The sequence below is a fragment of the Mesoplodon densirostris genome, chromosome 7 (assembly GCF_025265405.1).
Source record: "Mesoplodon densirostris isolate mMesDen1 chromosome 7, mMesDen1 primary haplotype, whole genome shotgun sequence".
NCBI classification, from domain to species: domain Eukaryota; kingdom Metazoa; phylum Chordata; class Mammalia; order Artiodactyla; family Ziphiidae; genus Mesoplodon; species Mesoplodon densirostris.
Window position 1 is genome coordinate 9,807,038 of NC_082667.1, and position 23,706 is coordinate 9,830,743.

Here is a 23,706-nt window from a genome sequence, read left to right on the forward strand (position 1 = left end):
GGAATAGCTGGAACGTGATCTAGATAGACTGGTTGGAGCAGGGGCTCTTGATGAGGTGAATTTTTTTTTTTTTTTTTTTTGCGGTACGCGAGCCTCTCACTGTTGTGGCCTCTCCCGTTGCGAAGCACAGGCTGCGGACGCACAGGCTCAGCGGCCATGGCTCACGGGCCCAGCCGCTCCGCGACACGCGGGATCTTTCCGGACCGGGGCACGAACCCGTGTCGCCTGCATCGGCAGGCAGACGCTCAAACACTGCGCCACCAGGGAATCTCTGAGGAGGTGTATTATATCCTCATAAGGTTACCAAGCTCTCTCTGCAGCTATGGGGTTGTAAGGTTGGGGAAGGTCCCCCTGCACTGGGAGACTGGGGAGCCTGACAAAGATGGTAGTGCCAACCTAGGACTGGGAGAACACCTTCAGCGTAGCCAGCCCAATTTATTTCAGGCTTCCCCCTCTCCCTCTCTTTCCTTGTCTTCTCTTCATCTTCTCTTACGGACTTTCACTCCTTTCTTTCCGTCTCTCTTGCGCTTTCCCTCTTCCCTTCTCTCCTTTAACTGCTTTTTACATTGTCACTGGTTATTGATTAAAATGTTTCCTAAGGTGCTTCCATTTTTAAAACCTCGAGAGTTGAAAATTTTGTTTCGGCTTTAGGAAAATTAATTAAATCCAATTAAGTGGTCGCAGCTAGCCTTAGTATGTGTAAATGGCCCTCTCGCGGGGGGGAAAAAATGGTTGCGTTGAGGGTGGGTCGGCTTCCCGCTGTCATGGGTGCAGCCCCGTTCTGGGACGCCGACTCATCTCGGAACCAATGTGTGAGGGTCACGGACGTCGCCGGATTGGTTTTCCTGAGAGGCTTGGTCTCTGGTTCCTTTCAGGTTTCCCGGCAGCACGCATGCGCTCCCTGCGCTCCGCCGCTACCGCTTCGGGCTCGGGCTAGGGCTCCGGGATGTCCGCGTTGTGCGACCCTCCCGGGGCCCCAGGGCCTCCCGGGCCTGCCCCGGTCTCCCACGGTCCCGCGCCGCTCAGGTAGTCAGAGCCCCTGGCATCTTTCCCTACCACGGGGTCCCGCGCCGATAACCAGCCTTCTCGGCAGAAACCCGGATCCCACCTCGAGAACTCGCGTCAGGGTTCTCAGAGATCCCCGGTCGGTTCTTCCCAGAACTCAGGGACTGCCTCACCAAAACTCTGGGCTCCAGTGCCCGCACTCCCAAGATCTCGGTACTGCCTCCCCCTAAACCCCAATGCCCAGTTACCCCAGATCCTGGCCTTGCTCTTCCAAGAGTTGGGAATATTAGAACTCCTGGGAACCCAAGTGCCCTGTCCCTTAGACCCGAGGGAACCCAGGGTCCCCTGACTTCATGGAGACTCCCTGAGCACCCAGGCCCAGAAACCCACAGAATGTGTTCTTCTACCCTTTCCCTTGCTCTCCAACGGAGACACTCCCCTCACCGTAGAGTGTTTTTTTTTTTTTTTTTTTTGGAGGAACCAGAGATGAATGGCACAGTCAGAGCCTTATCAACCTCTAGAGGATGCTGTCTTCTTTGGCAGAAAATGCAATAAGAGGAAATAACACTGGCTTCTGAACCTCTAAGACTGAACCCATATGTTTCAGGAGGGGAAGGGTTGAAGGGCATTAGCTTGTCTCTGCCGTGGGGCACCTTGATTCCTGGGCCATACTGAGGGTTCTGGGAAGGTGGTGGCTGTTGATGTGGTGGAGTCCAAGTGGTTGGTGGTTAGGATGCTTGCAGAATATGGGAAGAAGCAGGTTTGGGGAGGGAGAGCTCTTAATAAGGGGCAAATTTGGGCTTAGAATTTTCTTTCCATTAAAAGCAAAACCCAGCGTTCTTGTTTCTATGTAGGGGGGAGTGCAGTAAAGCTAGAAAGGTGTGTTTAAAGCAGATGTTACAGGAACACAAAATATACTTACTCAATTCAACAAATATTTATTGAGTATTTCCCATATTCCAGGCACCCCAGTAGAAGAGGATCCAGTGTTGAAAAGCAGAGAACTGTTAACTACCCTCTTGGAGTTTATAGTCTGATTAGTTACCTTGGTTTCCTTCTCTGTAAAATGGGATCATAATGGTACCTACCTTATTGGGCTGTTATCTGTATTGAAATAATACAAGTAAAGTACTTAAAAGAGAACTTGATGTATTACAAGAGTTATCTAATATTGATAATATTGTTATTTATTTAAAAAAATAGCATTTACTGAGTAACTAGTGTGACCTAGATATGGTGCTTACGTGCTTTAGGAACATTATCTTTTGAGGGAGGTACAGTTATCCCTATTCTACATAGAAAGAAACTGAAGCTCACAGAGGGAATGTAACTTGCTCAACAACTCCCAACACTCTAACTCTGCTTCTTTTGCTTCCTTACAGTGCTCAGGAGCTGTCGCAGGAAATCAAGGCCTTTCTGACTGGTGTAGACCCTGTTCTGGGCCACCAACTCTCGGCTCGGGAACATGCTCGCTGTGGCCTTCTCTTGCTCCGCTCTTTGCCACCTGCGCGGGCTGCTGTGCTTGACCACTTGCGAGGTGTCTTTGATGAGAGTGTCCGGGCCCACCTGGCTGCCCTGGATGAAAGCCCTGTGGCTGGTCCACCTCACCTGCGTCCACCGCCACCCTCCCATGTCCCTGCTGGGGGACCTGGTCTAGAGGATGTGGTGCAGGAAGTGCAGCAGGTGCTGTCTGAGTTTATCCGGGCCAACCCGAAGGCCTGGGCACCTGTGATTAGTGCATGGTCCATTGACCTCATGGGGCAACTGAGCAGCACTTACTCGGGCCAGCACCAGCGTGTGCCCCATGCCACTGGCTCTCTCAACGAATTGCTGCAGCTGTGGATGGGCTGTCGGGCCACACGCACATTAATGGACATCTACGTTCAATGCCTCTCAGCTCTCATTGGCAGTTGCCCAGATGCTTGCGTGGATGCCTTGCTGGATACCTCTGTCCAGCATTCCCCACACTTCGACTGGGTTGTGGCGCATATTGGCTCCTCTTTTCCCGGCACCATCATCTCCCGAGTTCTCTCCTGTGGCCTTAAGGACTTCTGTGTTCACAGTGGGGCTGGAGGTGGAGCTGGTGGCAGTGGTGGAGGGTCTTCTCAGACCCCCTCTACAGACTCCTTCCCTGGATCTCCTGCTATCCCTGGGGAGAAACGGGTGCCCAAGATTGCCTCAGTTGTAGGCATCCTAGGGCACCTGGCCTCCCGCCATGGAGACAGCATCCGACGGGAGCTCCTGCGAATGTTTCATGACAGTCTGGCAGGGGGCACTGGCGGCCGGAGTGGGGATCCCTCCCTTCAGGCCACAGTTCCCTTCCTCCTGCAGCTGGCAGTCATGTCACCAGCTTTGCTGGGCACAGTCTCTGGAGAGCTGGTGGATTGCCTTAAGCCCCCAGCTGTGCTGAGTCAGCTGCAGCAACACCTGCAGGGATTCCCCCGCGAGGAGCTGGACAACATGCTGAACCTGGCCGTGCACCTGGTGAGCCAGGCCTCTGGGGCAGGTGCCTACCGCCTGCTGCAGTTCCTGGTGGACACAGCCATGCCTGCCTCAGTCATCACCACCCAGGGCCTGGCTGTGCCAGACACCGTGCGTGAGGCCTGTGACCGGCTGATCCAGCTGCTGCTGCTGCACCTGCAAAAGCTGGTTCATCACCGGGGAGGGTCTCCTGGGGAAGGGGTGCTGGGCCCGCCCCCGCCCCCCCGCCCTGTGCCCTTTCTAGATGCGCTAAGAAACCACGTTGGAGAGCTGTGTGGAGAGACGTTACGTTTGGAACGGAAACGCTTCCTCTGGCAACACCAGCTCCTTGGCCTGCTCTCTGTTTATACCCGGCCTAGCTGCGGACCTGAGGCCTTGGGCCATCTCCTGAGCCGGGCCCGAAGCCCTGAAGAGTTGAGTCTGGCCACTCAGTTATACGCAGGGCTGGTGGTCAGTCTCTCTGGCCTCCTGCCCCTGGCCTTCCGAAGCTGCCTGGCTAGGGTACATGCAGGGACTTTGCAACCTCCCTTCACGGCTCGGTTCCTGCGTAACTTGGCACTGCTAGTGGGGTGGGAACAGCAGGGTGGTGAGGGCCCTGCAGCCCTAGGGGCCCGGTTTGGGGAGTCTGCCTCAGCTCATCTGTCTGACCTGGCTCCTCTCCTGCTCCATCCTGAGGAGGAAGTAGCCGAAGCCTCTGCCTCCCTCCTGGCCATTTGTCCCTTTCCTCCGGAAGCCCTGTGCCCTTCCCAACTCCTGGGACTGGTGAGAGCTGGAGTGCATCGCTTCTTTGCCTCTCTCAGGCTGCACGGTCCCCCAGGGGTGGCTTCCGCCTCCCAGCTTCTTACCCGCCTCTCCCAGACCTCCCCGGCTGGGCTCAAGGCTGTCCTGCAGCTGCTAGTTGAGGGAGCCTTACATCGGGGCAACACAGAACTGTTTGGTGGGGAAGTGGATGGGGACAATGAGACTCTCTCAGTTGTTTCAGCTCCTTTGGCTTCAGCCTCCCTGTTGGACACAAACCGGCGGCACACTGCAGCTGTGCCGGGCCCTGGAGGGATTTGGTCTGTTTTCCACGCTGGAGTCATCGGCCGTGGCCTAAAGCCACCCAAGTTTGCCCAGTCACGCAATCAGCAAGAAGTGATGTATAACACCCAGAGCCTCCTCAGCCTCCTGGTGCACTGCTGCAGTGCCCCTGGGGGGACTGAATGTGTGGGCTGCTGGGGGGCTCCCACCCTGAGCCCGGAGGCAGCCAAAGCAGTGGCAGTGACCTTGGTGGAGAGTGTGTGTCCCGATGCAGCCGGTGCTGAGCTAGCCTGGCCTCCTGAGGAGCATGCCCGGGCCACCGTGGAGCGGGATCTCCGCATTGGCCGGCGCTTCCGGGAACAGCCTCTGCTCTTTGAGCTGTTAAAGTTGGTAGCAGCTGCTCCCCCAGCCCTGTGCTACTGTTCCGTGCTGCTGCGGGGGCTGCTGGCCGCCCTCTTGGGCCACTGGGAAGCCTCTCGCCACCCTGATACAGCCCACTCCCCCTGGCACCTGGAGGCATCCTGCACCCTGGTGGCTGTCATGGCTGAGGGAAGCCTCCTGCCACCAGCCCTGGGGAATATGCACGAGGTATTTAGCCAACTGGCACCTTTTGAAGTGCGTCTGCTGCTGCTCAGTGTCTGGGGCTTTCTCCGGGAGCACGGGCCCTTGCCCCAGAAGTTCATCTTCCAGTCAGAGCGTGGCCGCTTCATCCGGGACTTCTCCAGGGAGGGTGGGGGTGAAGGTGGAGCCCATCTGGCTGTGCTGCACAGTGTCCTCCACCGCAATATTGACCGCCTGGGCCTTTTCTCTGGCCGTTTCCAGGCACCTTCACCGTCCAATCTCCTTCGGCAGGGGACATAGCCTTTCCATGCTCCAGAAGCCGAGGGAGGTTGAGCCAGGAGAGACAGACGGGGCTAAGGTGCTGAAGAAAGGTGGAGGTTTCTCTTCTAAGACCTTGGCCTAAAAGAGCGCTGTCACTTTCTTCCTCCCCCACCTTTTTTTCTAAATAAAATTTGCCGAGTTGAGAAAAACAAGAGTCCAGTGCCTCTGTCTAACGCGGAGAGCCGGCAAATTCGGACAGCGTCTGGCTCTGAACAATCCCGCCCTCTCCCTCAAGCCCCGCCCTGGCCCCGCCCCCACAAGCATTTAGAGTACGCTCTCGGCCAATGAGACAGAAGCCAGGCTTCAGTGTGGCCGGCCAATCAGGAAGCCGGAAGGGGCGGGCGCTAAGATACGTGGCTCAACGCGCGCTGGGGGAGGGGAAGCTCCGGGTCAAGGAGCAAACCCGGCACAAGATGGCGGCGGTAGCGGCAGTGGCGGCGCGTAGGAGGCGGTGAGGAGCCCGGATCCCGGGGGCGCGCCCGGGACGCCCCCAGACCCCCAAATCCCGTATCTCTCCTTCCTGTATGTTCTCCTGAGACTCCGCCACCTCCAGCCTCGTGAGGACTCTTTGTCTCTCTGGAGGCGGCCTTAGGTGCCCCCAGCCTCCTCGCCTCGTCGGGGGGCCCTTGTTTCTGGGGCTCTCCGCTCCGGCCCGGTGGCTCTAGAAGGCCGCAGCCTTGCGTTCTTCTTGGCCTTGGCCGCCCTCAGCCGCCGCCCTCCCTTGGCGGCTTGCGGCGGTTAACGCTGCCGCCTCTTTCCTGCAATGCGCGGGGCCATCGGGGCAGAGGAAGAGATGCGGCCCGGCCTCCGGGAATGCAGCCTGCTGCCCTGCGGCCCCTCAGCCGCGCTGGAAGCACCGTGGCCGGCAGTCTTGCATCCACTGCCCTTCTCGCCCTCCCCTCGAGAGCCCCGGACCCTGCCCTGCCCTTGTCTTCACGTGGACACCAGCCCTGGCTTGTTTGGTGTCCACGGTCGTTGGGCACGGCTGGGGCAGGATCCCGTTAAGTTCACAGTCGACCTGGATGACGTTGCTCAAACACAACAGTGGTTTGTTCTGCATTTATATTACTGAAAAGACGGTTCGAAACAGTCATCAGCGCCACAGAGTGTTTACCAGGACCTAACGGATGTATCGGGGTGGGAGAGGCACGTACTGTCGGCAGTGGTGAAAAAGCGTGGATCGTAAATTCGACTCCAGAAGCCTGTGACCTGAAACAATAAATGGGTGCACTTTTCCCTGCGACTCATTCCTGACCTTGGCTTGTGACCACCTCTTGCCCAGGGGCGTTCAAGGCATTCCTGAGTTCTTAGGGCCTTTCAACAGGTCACATCTGAAAAATCTTTCAGAAATCCTATCCCCACTGGCGTCTCTCCAAACCCATTTTATAGATTGTGCAAGTAGGACTCCAGGGAGTATTTAATTCACTGTACTTCTGATTACTGCTGCTTTGGGCTGGTGGACACGGGGTCAGTTGCTCAGGGTGTCCGCTGCAGTCACTCCTCAGGACCTGGGCCACATGCCTTGCTTTTGAGTTTTCTGGTAGCATTTCTTCTGCTTGTTTTGCTACTCCTTGTTCCTGCTTGACCTATTAAACCACAAAGCCTGGTGTTTTCCTCATCTTTCTGTATGGCCTGGCTTGCCTTGCACATTCTTCTGGAACTGGAGGGCTTACTGTGTTCTGTGATCTCCTTTCTAGTGATTTTCTTTACCTTTAGCTTTCAAGCAGATACTGAGGATATGCCGGATACAATGTGTTTGTAGGCCCTACTCTTTGGTTACCCTCTTAGCAGGTAGCAGAGTTTTAATGCTGAGAAGTGTGTGTTTTTGTTTGTTCTCCCTTATTTGGAACACTTCCTCAGAGTGTGCTCCTAATCAGCCACCGGGAGAGCATGCTTGAACTGCAGATTCCCTGGGACCCGGGAATCTTCATTTAGTAAGCACTGCACATAACTCTTAACAGACGCTAAAGGGTGAGAATCCCTATTTAGGATTTACTCAGAATGGATGCGTATATCCTTAACAAACTAACTTGTTCAGATAAGCCTGTTAGTCCCTTGTCTGTCATTTGATAGCATGTTGGGGAAGTGGCACGTTTGTGGTAACCTTGGAGTGATGGTCCTCAGTGAGTCAGGCCCGGCTGCTGGTTAGTGCCATGCGCTGTACATCACGAAGGACCTGGGCCCTGCACTTAGGCAGAGCTGAGTTTACCAGTGTCACCTCATGCTGGCTGTTAAATCTGGGATGAATTATTGAACCTTTTATACCTCAGTGCTCCCATCTGGGAAGAAATCCCAATCCTACATGCACCAAGAAAACAGTGAAAGAAAGGGAAAAGAGTTATTAGGGTGTGTAGAGAATTGGTTCTGAACACCGGTTGCCTATTAGAATTGTTTAGGGGAGTTTAAAATCTGATGCCCAGGGCTTCCCTGGTGGCGCGGTGGTTGAGAGTCCGCCGGCCGATGCAGGGGACACGGGTTCGTGCCCCGGTCCGGGAAGATCCCACATGCCGCGGAGCGGCTGGGCCCGTGAGCCATGGCCGCTGAGCCTGCGCGTCCAGAGCCTGTGCTCCGCGACGGGAGAGGCCGCAACAGGGAGAGGCCCGCGTACCGCAAAAAAAAAAAAAAAATCTGATGCCCAGGTCCCACTTCAGGCCAATTAGATTGAAATCGCAGGGTGAGACCTGGGCCTAGACACTACTGAAAACTGCAGGGAGAGTTAAAAGTTAGTATAAGACAGTTAGCCAGGCCCCGGGGTGCCTATCAGGACTCAACACAGGTTAGCTGTTGTTATTCTTTTCAAGCTCAGGTGGTGACAGTGGTGACTTATGTCAAAGACACAGCAGTGGAGACCAGAGGAGCAGCTGCCTAGAGTGTTGGGGATGTTAGGGCCCTAGGAACCTGTGACCAGCAGGCGAGCTGAGGGTACATCTTGCACTTTTTCACCGTAGGTCCCCCCAGTGTCTTGCCAACGAAAAGGCATGGCTTACTTTGTTTCTCTGTTCCACACATATGGTACCACCACTTCCCCTGGGACTGGCTGTTACTGTTCCTTTCCTCTGAGAGGCTGATGTAACCTGAGTCAATACCAGGCCTCTGAAGGCCAAGGATCCTTTGTCCACTTCCTCTGCCTTTCGAAGGAAAGGTGTGCGTGAGCCAGCTCCTCAGGCCTGACACTTAACCCCTGTCCCCTCTGCCTTGTTTTCTGTTTAATGGGACTCTTATCTTTCTCCCCTTTTAGGGTTGTGGTGGGAAGAGGCCTTTACCTCAGAAGGTGGGGCCCTTTCTGACCCTGTGCTGATCGTGCCCTCTTTGTCCTTTTCCCCCCTAGGTCTTGGACTGGTTTGGTACTGGCTTGTTTAGGGGTCTGCCTGGGAATTACACTTGCTGTGGATAGAAGCAACTTTAAGACCTGCGAAGAGAGTTCCTTCTGCAAGTATGATATTTCTGGGAGACTAGAACGGAAAGTAGGGTAATGTGGGAGGTGTCTGTGGCAGATGAGGTAGCCTGGGGCACTGCAGCTGATAGAAGGACTTAGGGGCCTTGGGGAACCCTCCCCCGTTCTCAATCATTTCACATTGGCAGGAGGCAACGAAGCATACGGCCAGGCCATTCTCCATACCGAGCCTTGCTGGACTCTCTGCAGCTTGGTCCTGATGCCCTCACAGTCCATCTGATCAACGAAGTCACTAAGGTCGGGAGAAAAGGAAGAGTCTGGTGGGGGTGGAGAAATGGCTAAGGGGTAATTCGGGAAGAGGAAACTTATAGCCAACATCCTGTGCCATCTAACCTGGGACTTGTACTTTGTGAGGAATTCAGATTTCAGATCCCTTAGGCAAAGGGCTAGGAGGAGGAGACCCCCTCGGGAGAGAAATGGGTTCAGAGGGCATTTCCTGGTATAGCCCTTCCCTTTCTCCAGACCCAGACCTCTGCCTCCACAGGTGTTGCTTGTGCTGGAGCTCCAGGGGCTTCGAAGGAACATGACTCGGATCAGAATTGATGAACTAGAGCCCCGGCGGCCCCGATACCGTGTGCCAGACGTGTTGGTGGCTGATCCCCCCACAGCTGGGTAAATTTTTCCTGAGAAACATATCCATCTCCGTGGCCCTTTTCTCCTTCCTAATGAACCTTTATTTGGCAGCTGACTTTCTCTTCCGCATTGGGATAATAGCTGAATAGCACCCGGCAGCTCTCCTCAGCCTTCCCTCATCTGTTCCTCTGTTTCACTTGTTTTCTCGACTGATCGATTGATTGGCCAAGCTGCTTGGCTTGCGGGATCTTAGTTCCCCAACCGGGGATTGAACCTGCGCTCTCGGCAGTGAAAGCACAGGGTCTTAATCACGGGACTGCCAGGGAATTCCCTCACTTGTTTTCTCTTTCACCCTTTATCTTCATTCAGTCAGCAAAGAAATACTGCTTCCTCTTCTGTGCCAGGCCTGGCCTAGGTGCTGGAGATACAAGAGGGAGTCAGCAAGGCCATGGAGCTCGCCTTCCAGGAATACAGTGTCTCTGTGGTTGGTTCCTCCCTTCCCTTCCTGTCCTGTCCCCCGTCTTGTCTCATCTGTTTTTTTTCTTCTCTTTTCTCTCTCTTTTTTTTCTCCCCTTCCTCCCTTCCTTCCCTCTTTCCCTCCTTCCCTTCCTCCCTCCTCAGTTTCTCCTCAGATATTCAGGATAGGATTATTCAAATACTCGGGTCATGACACATTGTCGTCATTATTCCACGCATGGCTCTCTGTTAAGTATTTAACTTAGAAAATAACATGATAACATGATAAACCCTTCACCTAACCCAAACATATACATCTCACTATCCTGTACTCCTTCAGAGATGATTGTTATTCTGAAATTTATTATTCCCTTGTTTTTTTGTTCTCACAGTTATATCGTGGGTATGTATGTACATATACACACTTCATACATTTGCCTAAGCAATAAATTATGTGATTTTGTTTTTGAGTTTTATAGGGAAAATATCTTAGTGAATGTGGTCTTTTGGGATTTCCTTTTTTCATTTAACTGGATTTAACTTTGTTGCATGTAGCTCCAGAAACTCATTTTTACTGCTGTATAATATTATGTTTATGAATATATCCCGATTTACTTACACATTTCTGTGTTGATGGGCATTTGGGTTGTTTCCAGTGTTGGCGTGAACATTCTTGTCCATGTCTCCTGTCTCCCTGTGCAGGAGTTTCTCTTTGGTGTATAGCTAAGAGAAGAACTGCAGAGTTGTAGAATATGGAAATCATCAACTTTCCAAGATAAAGCCAAAGTGGCTTACCAATTTACACTTCCACCAGCAATATATAAGAGGCTTATTGAACTGCATCTTCTTCAACCCTTGGTACTATTGGACTTAATTTTTGTCAGTGGAATGGCTGTAGGATGATACCATGTGGTGGTCTTGGCTTGCTTGTCTTTCCCAGTTTATTACTGATATTGAGCATGTCTTCATATATTTATCTGTCATTCTGGTTTACTACTCTGTGAAATGGAAGTTCACTGCTCTGCTCATTTTCCTGTTATGTTGTTTGTTGTCACTGATTTGTAGAAATTCATTAGTCTTGATACCAATTCTTTATTACTTACATGTATTGCAGCTATCGTTTCCCAGATTGTAGCTTATCTTTTTACTTTTCTAAAGGTGCCTTGAAAAAAAAAAAGATTTTTTAATTTTATTTTTAAAATTTATTTATTTATTTATTTTTGGCTGCATTGGGTCTTTCGTTGCTGTGTGCAGGCTACTCTTCGTTGCAGTGTGCGGGCTTCTCTTTGCGGGGCACAAGCTCTAGGTGCGCAGGCTCAGTAGTTGTGGCTCGAGGGCTTAGGGATCTTAGGCTCCGCGGCCTGTGGGATCTTCCCAGACCAAGGATCGAACCCATGTCCCCTGCACTGGCAGGCAGATTCTTAACCACTGCGCCACCAGGGAAGTCCCAACGATTTTTTAATTTGAGAATAGTTTTAGATTTATAGGAAAGTTTCAAGAATATTATGAGAGTTCCTGTATACCCTGTACTCCTGTTTTCCCCTATTAACATTATTGTGGTATATTTGTCATACATAATGAATTGATATCATTATTGTTAACTAAAGTTCTTATTTTTTCTTTTTTTCTTTTTTCATCCCTTTTTTTAAAGTGTTTTTATTTTTTAAAATTTTATTTATTTATTTATTTTGGCTGCATTGGGTCTTCATTGCTGCGTGCGGGCTTTCTCTAGTTGTGGCGAGCGGGGGCTTCATTGCGGTGCACAGGCTTCTCATTGCGGTGGCTCCTCTTGTTGCGGAGCACGGGCTCTAGGTTCGTGGGCTTCAGTAGTTGTGGTGCACGAGCTTAGCTGCTCCAAGATGTGGGGTCTTCCCGGACTGCTGATCAAACCCATGTCCCCTGCGTTGATAGGCGGATTCTTAACCACTGCGCCACCATTTCATTTTTTTTTTTAATTGAAGTGTAGTTGATGTACAATATTACGTAAGTTATGGGTGTACAATATAGTGATTCACAATTTTTAAAGGTTGTACACCATTAATAGCTATTATAAAATAACGGCTATATTCCTTGTGTTGTACGATATATCCTTGTAGCTTAAAGTCCATATTTTATTCAGATTTCCTTAGTTTTTTGTTATTTATTTATTTATTTATGGCTGCATTAGGTCTTTGTTGCTGCGTGCGGGCTTTCTCTAGTTGCAGCAAGCAAGCTTCTCATTTCAGTGACTTCTTTTGTTGCGGAGCATGGGTTTTAGGCGCGTGGTCTTCAGTAGTTGTGGTGCACGGGCTTAGTTGCCCTGAAGCATGTGGGATCTTCCCAGACCAGGGATTGAATCCGAGTCCCCTGCACTGGCAGGCGGATTCTTTACTGCGCCACCAGGGAAGTCCCAGATTTCCTTAGTTTTTACCTAATGTCCTTCTTCTGCTTCACGATCCCATTCAGGATACTGTTTTATATTTAGTTGTCATGTCTCCTGAGGCTCCTCTAGACTGGGACAGTTCCTCAGACTTTTCTTGTTTCTGATTACCCTTAGGTTATCTTTCAATAAATAGAAATTCTGAATTTTATGTTGTCAGGTAGATAAGTCTCTTACCTTTTGGTGTTAGTGTTTTCTAAGTTGTGTTTAAATAATCGTTCTCTACCTCAGAGTCAGAAAAATATTTTTTTATATTTTCTTCTAAAGGTTTTACTTTAAAATTTTAAGTCATAATCTGTCTGGAGTTGATATTTGTAGCTGGTATGAGGTAGGCGTGTGATACCATTTCTTTTCTATACAGAAAATGTGTTTTTCCACTCTGTTGTTTTTGTTTGTTTGTTTGTTTGTTTTAAATGTTGAGCCTTCTTTTAATTTATTTATTTTTATTTTTGGCTGTGTTGGGTCTTCGTTTCTGTACAAGGGCTTTCTCTAGTTGTGGCAAGCGGGGGCCACTCTTCATCACGGTGCGTGGGCCTCTCACTGTTGCGGCCTCTCTTGTTGCGGAGCGCAGGCTCAGTAGTTGTGGCTCACGGGCCCAGTTGCTCCGCGGCATTTGGGATCTTCCCAGACCAGGGATCGAACCTGTGTCCCCTGCATTAGCAGGCAGATTCTTAACCACTGCGCCACCAGGGAAGCCCTCTACTCTGTAATTGAATAGTCCTCCTGACCTCACTGAACTGCCATGCCATCTGTTACATCTCAACATTCTAAGATGCTTGGGTCTGTTTCCAGGCTCTTTATTTGATTCCTTTGGTCAACTTATCTGTCCCTGTACTGTTACCACACTGCCTGTATAGCTCTGAGCAGGTCCCCCGTCTTCTAAGTGTCATGACTACTCCTGGCACTTTGCACTTCCTTATATCCCTTTTGATCTCTTTCCCAGGCTTTCTGTCTCTGGCCGGGATGACAACAGCGTGGAGCTAACCGTGGCTGAGGGACCCTATAAAATCATCTTGACGGCACGGCCATTCCGCCTTGACTTACTGGAGGACCGCAGCCTTCTGCTCAGTGTCAATGCCCGAGGACTCTTAAATTTTGAGCACCAGAGGGCTCCCAGGGTCTCGTGAGTACAGGGGTCAGGAGTGAAGGAACCTAGGGGTGTTGTAGGGTCTGGCACTGGGTCCCTGGGAGGAGACAGGGCGGTAGTAGAGCCAGGTCGGGGCTGGGGGCTGGGAGAAGCTGACCATCAGGGAGGCTAGGAAGCAGACCTGGGTCTAAGTTTTCTCCATTTCCTGTACAGACCAGGAGGCAGTCACTTTTGTCCGTGAGCTGTACCCTGGGCACCTCCTCCCTGAGAGGCCTGCTTGGGTCTGCCTTTCCCTCTTCCCCCTCTCACACCATCACACTTCCCAGATTTATTTTCTTCCTTTTTTTTGTTTTGTTTTGTTTTGTTTTTTGTTTTTAATTTCTTCCCCCACCCCATCTCTGGAAGTTTGTCGACTGAAACTCACTTTTATGTTTCTGTTTTTGTGTTGGTTTTGTGCCTCCTTTCCCCCTTCCCTACCCATCTCCTCCTGCCCCAGTTTCTCGGATAAAGTTAGTCTCACGCTCGGTAGCATTTGGGATAAGATCAAGAACCTTTTCTCTAGGTAAATCCATGACCACTGGTGCTGTATCTATTCCTCTGCCCTTACCCGCCCTTCACTCTGGCCCCCAGGGAAGGTGCCCCAGACCCTTCCATACCCTGTCCTTCACTCACCTCTTTTTCCCCAGCTATATGGTCTCTGGTTCCCGTTCCCCATTCCCCTGGCTAGGAGCCCCCTGGGAGTAGGAAGATGAAATGTTGGATATCCTTGAGGAATGTAGGGAGCTTCTTGCTTTGCCAAGGGGTGGAGAGATGCTGCCTGTTGCTGGGGTTCCTGCCTCTCAGCTGGCGTGCACTGAGGCTCTGGGCAGAGCTGCTTGCCAGCTGCCCTTGAAAGCATCCTTTGGCAGAATCTCTTGTTTGAGTCCCTTTGTAGAGGCTTGACCATGGTTATGACTCACTTGTCTTCGCAAAACCCTGTGTCACGCCAAGAGGCTGAGGCCCGGCGAGGGAAGTTTGGGCCAGAGTCTCTTGGTAGAGGCAGCAGGGCTAGGACTGGCATTCCGAACCCAGGCCCTTGAAGCTGTCTGCCGGTCTCTTCTGGAAGGCTGGCAGAGGCTGGTGGTCTGGGCCTGTGTTTGGAAGGCAACTCTTGGTGGCATTTACTTCTCATTTCCCTTTCTCATTTCTCTCCCTGTCCTTTGCACACTTATCTGCTCACTGGGGGTCCCTTTCCAAGCTTTAACATTCAGTCCCTTCCTCCAATGCCTTCGTTCCTTTGGACCCTTGGCTCTCTATTCCCTCACCCCTCCTTCCACTAGCCCCTCGTCCCTGCCCCCTCTGGATTGGAGCAGACAGCTCTCCTACCTTCCAGGCAAGGATCAAAAGACCCAGCTGAGGGCGATGGGGCCCAGCCCGAGGAAACACCTGGGGATGGTGACAAGGCAAGTTGATGGGGGTGGGTGGTTGGAGCACAGGGCTGGCTGGGAGGGTGGAGGGGAAAGGCCCACAAGAAATTTGAGCTTAGTCTTGCCGTCACGGATGGGATTTAGAAAATGGGCAAGGGAAGAGAGAGGACCTGGTGTGTGATTGAGTAGTGGTCTGCTTTCTCCTTCCAGCCAGACGAGACCCAGGGGAAGGCAGAGCAAGATGAGCCAGGAGCCTGGGAAGAGACATTTAAAACTCACACTGACAGCAAGCCCTATGGTGAGGGGCTGGGAGAGCCTTGGGCAGGAGGACAGGGAGTCCTTGCCAAGCAGAAGCTCTGGAGCTCATCTTTTGCTTTTCTTCCAGGCCCCACGTCTGTGAGTTTGGACTTCTCTCTGCCAGGCATGGAGCATGTGTATGGGATCCCCGAGCATGCAGACAACCTGAGGCTGAAAGTCACTGAGTGAGTCCTACAGTGACATCAGGATATGGGGGGAGGGAAGGGGTCAGAAGTCAGGGCTGTGGGAGATGTGCATACAGATTAGACACTCCAGACAAGCATGGCTCACTTCCTGTGCCAGAGAACCTTTGGCCATCAGAAAATTCTGCTTTGAGAAAGGGCAGAGGGGCCAGTTTTTATCCCTCATTGGTGTCTATGGGGCTGGGGCTGTGTGTGCCATGGCCTGGGGCCAGTCTGTCTGTCTGCCTGCAGGGGTGGGGAGCCATATCGCCTCTACAATTTGGACGTCTTCCAGTATGAGCTGTACAACCGCATGGCCCTATATGGGTCTGTGCCTGTGCTCCTAGCACACAGCCCTCATCGGGACCTGGGCATCTTCTGGCTCAACGCCGCGGAGACCTGGGTTGACATATCCTCCAACACTGCAGGCAAGGTGAGAGCACAGGCATGGGGAGCGATAAGGGAGGGAATCGTCAGGCCTTGAAACAAACGGGTGTGTTAGGGGCATTTGCTTTGAAGAGGCTGGTAGGGTGGCCTATTTGGATACCTGTTTGGGGACTGGGTGAGAGACAGGCCCTGGGCCTTGTGAGCAGCATATGAGTTTCCCAGACACTCCCAGAAGACACAGACTCATGGGGAAGGTATTTCCTTTTTTGCATTTATTAATACATTTGTTATTGAGTATGCGTTAGGAGCTCTAGACCCTTTTCTAGGTGCTGGGGATATATTGCTCACTGAGTTAGGAGAGGAGGAAGACAGATTAAACAGGTAACAGAGGGAAGATGAGTTCAGTGGTGGTCAGTTCTAAGAAAGAAGTGCAGCGGTCATGTGATGGGGTGGGCAGTGCTGCTTATGATGGGGCCCAGGGAAGCCTCACTGAGGAGTTAACGTTTAATCTCAGCCCGAAGTGACTCAAGGAGCCAGCTGTGTGAGGACTCTGAGGAAAACACTGCTGCTTTGTCTTTGGGTTGGGAAGCAAGAGGGTGGTATCAGACCTCTCTCTGGTCCCCTCTGCAGACCCTGTTTGGGAAGATGCTGGACTACCTACAGGGCTCTGGGGAGACCCCACAGACAGACGTTCGCTGGATGTCAGAGAGTGGCATCATTGATGTCTTCCTGCTACTTGGGCCGTCTGTCTTTGATGTCTTCCGGCAGTACGCTAGCCTCACAGGTACGCGGTGTCCCTACTCTGTCAGCCTGCAGCCTCCCTTTCTGGTCCTTGGCTTCTTGAGGGATGACTGCATTTTCAGAAATCCTGTGCCTTGGCCTGTTCTCTAGCCCTGTGCCCTTTGATCTCCCTCATTGGCCCCGGGTTGAGCCTGACCCCATTGTGACCCCCATCCCTCACTGAACCTGCAGGGACCCAGGTATTGCCCCCGCTCTTCTCCCTCGGCTACCACCAGAGCCGCTGGAACTATCGGGATGAGGCTGACGTTCTGGAAGTCGATCAGGGCTTTGATGATCACAACCTGCCTTGCGATGTCATCTGGCTGGACATTGAGCATGCTGATGGCAAGCGGTATTTCACCTGGGACCCCAGCCGTTTCCCCCAGCCCCTCACCATGCTTGAGCATTTGGCCTCCAAGAGGCGGAAGGTAAGGGGGCCGCAGCCATGGTTGGTTTTCTCAGGCATGATAGCCGTGGAGAACTCTGACCACCCATGTTCCGTGCCCCCAGCTGGTGGCCATCGTGGACCCCCACATCAAGGTGGACTCTGGCTACCGCGTACATGAAGAGTTGCAGAACCTGGGTCTGTACGTTAAAACCCGGGATGGCTCTGACTACGAAGGCTGGTGCTGGCCAGGTAGGTGGGCCCGGAATTGAAGGAGGCTATTCAGAGACCAGGGAGCTAGAGTGGAGGCTGTTTTGCCCCTCGGGTTGAAAGCCATCCTTGATTTCTTCTAGGCGCAGCTGGTTACCCTGATTTCACCAATCCCAAGATGAGGGCCTGGTGGGCTAACATGTTTCGCTTTGACAATTATGAGGTATGGCAGCCCCTCCCTGACCTGCCTCTGTCTTTCCCACTCTACCTCTTGGAATCAGTCATTCTCTGCCTGCTAGCCCTGCTATGGTTGGTTGCTCATAAGATATCGGGGCCTTGATGATCCTGGGAGGGCCCTGAGAAATGCATCTTTCTGGATTCCTAGGGGCTCTCTGCTCTGACACTGTTTGTCTTCTTCCTCCCCTCTGTCGTCTGTCCCCATTTTCTGCCTTGTGTTCTCAGGGCTCATCTCCCAACCTCTACGTCTGGAATGACATGAATGAACCGTCTGTGTTCAATGGTCCTGAGGTCACCATGCTCAAGGATGCCCAGCATTATGGGGGCTGGGAGCACCGAGACGTGCATAACATCTATGGCCTCTACGTGGTAAGGGACTGAGAGAGGAGAGACCAAGGGCTGAGAACTTGCACCGATGACAGCTGGCTTTTGCTCCTCACTACCCTTCTTTCCTGTTCCCACGCAGCACATGGCGACTGCTGATGGGCTGGTGCTGCGCTCCGGGGGCATAGAACGCCCCTTTGTCCTGAGCAGGGCTTTCTTTGCTGGCTCCCAGCGCTTTGGTAAGATTTGGAGAATAAAGCCGTAGCAGAGGGACCTGGGCCTGGTTCTTAGAGAAGTCTGTCCATCCTCTGAGAGTCACGTACTTCCTTCCAGCTGTTCACTAAAGCGAGGCAGGGAGTGGGAGGGCCAGTCCCTGTTGAAGTGCTCTTGTGAACTCCGCCGTCTTCAGCAGGACTCTGGGGGCCCCAGAGGAGATGTGGCAGGTTAGAGAGGTCAGCTATATAAAAGGCTGAGCCCCTTCACTGTTTGCAAGTTCCCTCCCTCTTTTCTTCCTCAGGAGCCGTGTGGACAGGTGACAATGCTGCCGAATGGGACCATTTGAAGATCTCTATTCCTATGTGTCTCAGCTTGGGGCTGGTGGGACTTTCCTTCTGCGGAGGTGAGAGGGGGAGGAACTTGGAGCCTTGCTTTGGCGGGAGAGGGGCAAGGTAGAGGGCATAAAACCTAGGCCTGAGCAGAGAACTGACAGTCCACGGTGGGGCCTTGGGGGGCTCCTTAGGCAGCAGCCCTCCTTCACCCTCTTTTCCAACCGGTTTCCTCCCTCCCCTCTCTAGCGGATGTGGGCGGCTTCTTCAAAAATCCAGAGCCAGAGCTGCTTGTGCGCTGGTACCAGATGGGTGCCTACCAGCCATTCTTCCGGGCACATGCCCACTTGGACACTGGTCGGCGAGAGCCGTGGTTGTTACCGTCTCAGTATCATGACATAATCCGAGACGCCTTGGGTCAGCGATATTCCCTACTGCCCTTCTGGTACACCCTCTTCTATCAGGCCCATCGTGAAGGGATTCCTATCATGAGGTGAGGCATTCAGTTGGGTCTGTGTAGAATGGACTGAGATGGCTGGGAGACTGGGTTCCATCTCTGGGCCTCTTTCTTCATTCGCCAGGGCCTTGTAAAGGAGGGAAATCTGACTGCAAGGTCAAGAGTAAGAAGAGACCAGTGGGGAGATGAAGAGCAGTAAACATGACTGAGTGCTTATGACATGCCAGGCATTACTCATCACTATCCCCAGAACCAGAAACAAGTCAGACAAGTGTCCTACCCTTGTGGAGCTTACATTCTTGGGAGGAAGACAGACATGTAAACAAATATGGAAATAGGAAAACTGCCAAAACTGACAAGCTTTTTGAAGAAAATAGAACAGGGTAATGGAGTTAAGTTCCACAAACAGGCCACATAGGGCTTCCCTGGTGGCGCAGTGGTTGAGAGTCCGCCTACCGATGCAGGGGACACGGGTTCGTGCCCCGGTCCGGGAAGATCCCACGTGCCGCAGAGCGGCTGGTCCCGTGAGCCATGGCCGCTGAGCCTGCGCGTCCAGAGCCTGTGCTCCGCAATGGGAGAGGCCACAACAGTGAGAGGCCCGCATACCGCAAAAAAAAAAAAAAAAAAACAGGCCACGTAAAGATGAGCCCTGACTGATGAGTAAGACAGACTTTTGTGACTCAGAGGAAGAATGTTCCAAGCAGGGGATACTCCAAGTGCAAAAATTATGAAATGGAAATGAGTTTGTTGTGTTCCAGGAGTAGGAACAAACCAGTGTGTCTCAGGGGTAAAGAACCAGAGGGAGAGGTAGATGAGGTGGAGTGGAAAATTCAACCTGAACTGGAGGGCTTTTCAGGCCAGGATAATGAAGTGGCCGCTGAGAGGTAGCTATGCAGAGCAGTTTCCAGAGGGAGCAGGGTGGGAGGAGGCAGGGAGACGGGTTAGTAAGTTAAATGTCTAGACCAAGGTTAGAGTGCATAGCTGAGTCCCTAAGCCTGCTGGGCTGTCTGGCTGCCAGCTCGCGGGTCTTTCCCCTGTGCTCTTCTTTTTGCCAGTGCCTGGGGTAGCATCTTTGACTTCTGCCAAACAGCAAGTGTCTTCCTTTCTTGTCCTGCTTCCTTCCTAGGCCCCTGTGGGTGCATTATCCTCAGGATGTGACCACCTTCAGTATAGATGATCAGTTCCTGCTTGGTGAGAAACCAAGGGGGACAGTTAGTGGTGGGTTGGGATAGGGCTGACAGTTAGTGGTGGGTTGGGATAGGGCTGAGAAGAAGCAAGCACTGTGAGAGATATGTCTGTGGATGTGCAGGGAGGGAGGAGTGAACGAGGCCAGGGGTGCAAGGGGGTGGGTGCTCTAGGGCTCCCTCTTTGGGAACTGATCTCCCCAATTCAGAGTTGATTCTGCTGTGTCTTAGGGGATGCATTGCTGGTTCACCCTGTATCAGACTCTGAGGCTCATGGCGTGCAGGTCTATCTGCCTGGCCAAGGGGAGGTGAGTTAAGGAAGGGTATGGTGGGGAAAGGTGGTGGAGGTCAGAGAGGGTAAATAGAGTGGGGGGGTCCTCTGTGCAGTGAGTGACCGAGTATATCTTCTGCACCCACAGGTGTGGTATGACGTTCATAGCTACCAGAAGCATCATGGTCCCCAGACCCTGTATCTGCCTGTAACGCTAAGCAGTGTGAGTATGCCTGGCCCAGCTGCCAGCTCCATCTGCCTGTAGGTTTCCAGAAGGGGAGAGAGTGTATACTTTGGAGTCCAGTTCCTAAGGGGACACAGATACGCACGAGCAAAAGGTATTGCAGAGCCCAGGGTTGAACAACAGGGCTACTTCATCCCAGCACTGCTCTTGCCCTAGATCCCTGTGTTCCAGCGTGGAGGGACAATTGTGCCCCGCTGGATGCGAGTGCGGCGTTCTTCAGACTGCATGAAGGATGACCCCATCACTCTTTTCGTTGCACTCAGCCTCCAGGTGAGCGCGTAGGCAGGGAGCCTCCTCAACCATCTGCCTACCTTCCTAGGATTCAGTCCCCTGGGGATGTGCCCCTCACTCCCTCTTGGGCTCAGGCTCTCGCCTACCCCACTTCCTGCTCAGGGTACGGCCCAAGGAGAGCTCTTTCTAGATGATGGGCACACGTTCAACTATCAGACTCGCCATGAGTTCCTGCTGCGTCGATTCTCATTCTCTGGCAACACCCTTGTCTCCAGGTAAGGAGGTACCCTTTCTTCCTTGGCAGCCTCTGGGATGCTTACAGTTCACTGCGCTCTTACACCATGGCCCTGCTCTGCTCTCCTCCTTTCTGCTCTGACAGTTTTCTTCCTGATGGGTATCCATTTTTGCTTCCTCCAGCTCAGCAGACCCCAAAGGCCACTTTGAGACACCAATTTGGATTGAGCGGGTGGTGATAATAGGGGCTGGAAAGCCAGCAACCGTGGTACTCCAGACAAAAGGTGAGTGATCTGGCCTCCAGGTGGGGAAAGAGGAGAAACGGGGGCAGGGTTGGGGACCCCCTGCGTATAGGAAAGTAGTTGCTATTGACTCTGGCACTCTTTCTCTTTCCTCCACCAGGATCTCCTGAGAGCCGCCTGTCCTTCCAGCATGACCCTGAGACCTCTGTGTTGATCCTGCGCAAGCCTGGCGTCAGTGTGGTATCCGACTGGAGTATTCACCTGCGATAACCCAAGGGATGTTGGGGTGGGGTGTGATGGTCGTGATAGTTACTCTTCCTTCTGCCCTGGAGTTTGACCTTCCCCAGACTTCACCTTTCTTATCTCAAGATCCACATTCTGCCAACATCTGGGCAGGATGAGAGGGCTTTCCCTGGGCTCTGAATTCATTTTGTGATCTCCTGACCTCTCCCACCCCATTGACACCACATCTCCCTTCATCCCCAAATATTCTGTTGCTCTGACTGGAGCACATTCACCTGTGAAGACCTGGGGACCACGGGGCCCTTGCTTTCCCTTCTCTTTTCTTTCTTCTGGGGGCCCTGAATCTCCTCCATACCCTCTCCATTCATGTCTCTTGTGTGTTGATGCCATTTCTTGGAAGAAGATGAGGGCAGTGAGCTCTGGGGCTCCTTTTCTCCTTCCCCTTCCCTCCCCAGCAAATTGTTCTCCCTCCTTTTATTTCTTCCTCCTGGCTCTTCTCTATCAGGCCTCCCCTTTTTATGCCCCATTGATGCACTGGGTCCACCCCTTACCCTGATAAGGGATGAATGGATCAAAGGAGTGAGGTTGCTGGAAAACATCCTCTTCCCTGGCATCCCAGCCTTTTCTCTCCCTGCTTCTATCTAGAGCAGCTGCGGTTCTGACAGGGGCAGTTCTACCTCCCCTGTCCCTTGGGGGAAAGAAGTTTCCACTCCCTAAGAGGGGATGAGCGAGACTTCTTTTGCCTCCTAAAATTTTGTCCCCTTGAGGGGCATTCCAGATGGAGAAATCAGTTGTGGTTTCATTGAATCGTGGTCACCTGTATTTATTGCTGGGGGAAGGCTGAGGGTGGGGGGGATGATCATGTGCGCTCAGGGTTGGCCCAGGGCCCTGGGTGGGGGGTGGGGGAGGACTAACTGGGGACAATGGGGAACGTTTGTGGGAATTTTTTTTACTTCTTTTTGGCCCCCAGCTGTGACAGGTTTTGATAAAAGGAGAAACAATAAAGAGAGAAACCATAAATAACTGTTGGCATCTGGATTCCAGTTCTGGCCTGAACCACAGACCCCTAAAAGCCCGAGGACCTGACATTTTCATTTAGCTTCAGCATAAGCCTCATTGGTTGAGCAAAATGAGTGAGTGCAAGCCTCCTTCAGCTTGCTTGATGACATTTTTTTTAAATTAATTTATTTATTTTTGGCTGCATTGGGTCCTTGTTGCTGCACGTGGGCTTTCTCTAGTTGCGGCGAGCGGGGGCTACTCTTCGTTGCGGTGTGCGGGCTTCTCATTGCGGTGGCTTCTCTTTGTTGCGGAGCATGGGCTCTAGGCGCATGGACTTCAGTAGTTGTGGTACGCGGGCTCTGTCGTTGTGGCTCACAGGCTCTAGAACGCAGGCTGAGTAGTTGCGCACGGGCTTAGTTGCTCCGTGGCATGTGGGATCTTCCTGGACCAGGGCTGGAACCCATGTCCCCTGCATTGGCAGGCGGATTCTTAGCCATTGCGCCACAGGGATGTCCCTGATGCCAGTATTTTCATAGAGGAGCCCAGCAAGGTCATCAGATTTTAGTAGGCCTAGTTAATAGTGGTGACCAGAGCTAACGGGGTCCCTCTTGAATAGAAATAGCTATATGTCAGATGTTCTCATACTAAAGACTGCTTCTCTTTTTTTTTTTTTTTGTGGTATGCGGGCCTCTCACTGTTGTGGCCTCTCCCGTTGTAGAGCACAGGCTCCGAACGCACAGGCTCAGCGGCCATGGCTCACGGGCCCAGCCGCTCTGCGGCATGTGGGATCCTCCCAGACCGGGGCACGAACCCGTGTCGCCTGCATCAGCAGGCAGACTCAACCGCTGCGCCACCAGGGAAGCCCAAGACTGCTTCTCTCTTTTTTTTTTTTTTTTTTGCGGTACGTGGGCCTCTCACTGTTGTGGCCTCTCCCGTTGCGGAGCACAGGCTCCAGATGCGCAGGCTCAGCGGCTATGGCTCACGGGCCCAGCCGCTCCGAGGCATGTAGGATCTTCCCGGACCGGGGCACGAACCCGCGTCCCCTGCATCGGCAGGCGGACTCTCAACCACTGCGCCACCAGGGAAGCCCCCAAGGCTGCTTCTCTTTAGCTAGCAACGTTTTAAAAAATTTCCCATTGTTTTAGTGACAGGAAGTAGTTTCCTCCATTTTGCAGACTGACCACAAGTCTTAGAGATTATTTTAACAAGAAACTAGGTTTGTTTGGAAAAATTACTGCTCAGGATGGTTTATGCCTGTGAGGAGTTAGGGGATGTGTTCATGGAATTCCTCAGCTCAAATATTTCCAGGGGCTTCCTGGGTGGTGCAGTGGTTAAGAATCCGGCTGCCAATGCAGGGGACACGGGTTCGAGCCCTGGTCTGGGAAGATCCCACGTGCCGTGGAGCAACTAAGCCCGTGAGCCACAACTACTGAGCCCGCGTGCCTAGAGCCCATGCTCCACAACGAGAGAA

The 23,706-nt window shown here is 52.5% G+C and overlaps 2 protein-coding genes across 3 annotated transcripts; both read left to right on the forward strand.

The window, feature by feature from the left end:
* Positions 1–905: 905 nt before the first annotated feature.
* Positions 906–5,525, forward strand: INTS5 (integrator complex subunit 5). Its single transcript, XM_060105042.1, has 2 exons — positions 906–1,026; positions 2,388–5,525. Exons 1-2 carry the CDS (start codon positions 947–949, stop codon positions 5,365–5,367), a joined length of 3,060 nt encoding a protein of 1,019 aa, XP_059961025.1. The 5' UTR covers positions 906–946; the 3' UTR covers positions 5,368–5,525.
* A 225-nt stretch (positions 5,526–5,750) lies between these two features.
* Positions 5,751–22,081, forward strand: GANAB (glucosidase II alpha subunit). 2 transcript variants are annotated; one of them, XM_060103080.1, is made up of 25 exons: positions 5,751–5,839; positions 8,717–8,821; positions 8,971–9,079; positions 9,327–9,454; positions 13,234–13,413; positions 13,874–13,939; positions 14,750–14,823; positions 14,998–15,081; positions 15,169–15,265; positions 15,515–15,695; positions 16,280–16,433; positions 16,622–16,857; positions 16,940–17,066; positions 17,168–17,247; positions 17,487–17,630; positions 17,728–17,824; positions 18,103–18,204; positions 18,380–18,623; positions 19,714–19,778; positions 20,003–20,079; positions 20,191–20,265; positions 20,443–20,556; positions 20,680–20,792; positions 20,935–21,035; positions 21,154–22,081. In XM_060103080.1, exons 1-25 carry the CDS (start codon positions 5,802–5,804, stop codon positions 21,261–21,263), a joined length of 2,901 nt encoding a protein of 966 aa, XP_059959063.1. In that variant the 5' UTR covers positions 5,751–5,801; the 3' UTR covers positions 21,264–22,081. The 2 variants fall into 2 exon arrangements, with proteins under 2 accessions (XP_059959063.1, XP_059959064.1); XM_060103081.1 differs by lacking the exon at positions 13,874–13,939.
* The last annotated feature ends 1,625 nt before the right edge of the window (positions 22,082–23,706 follow it).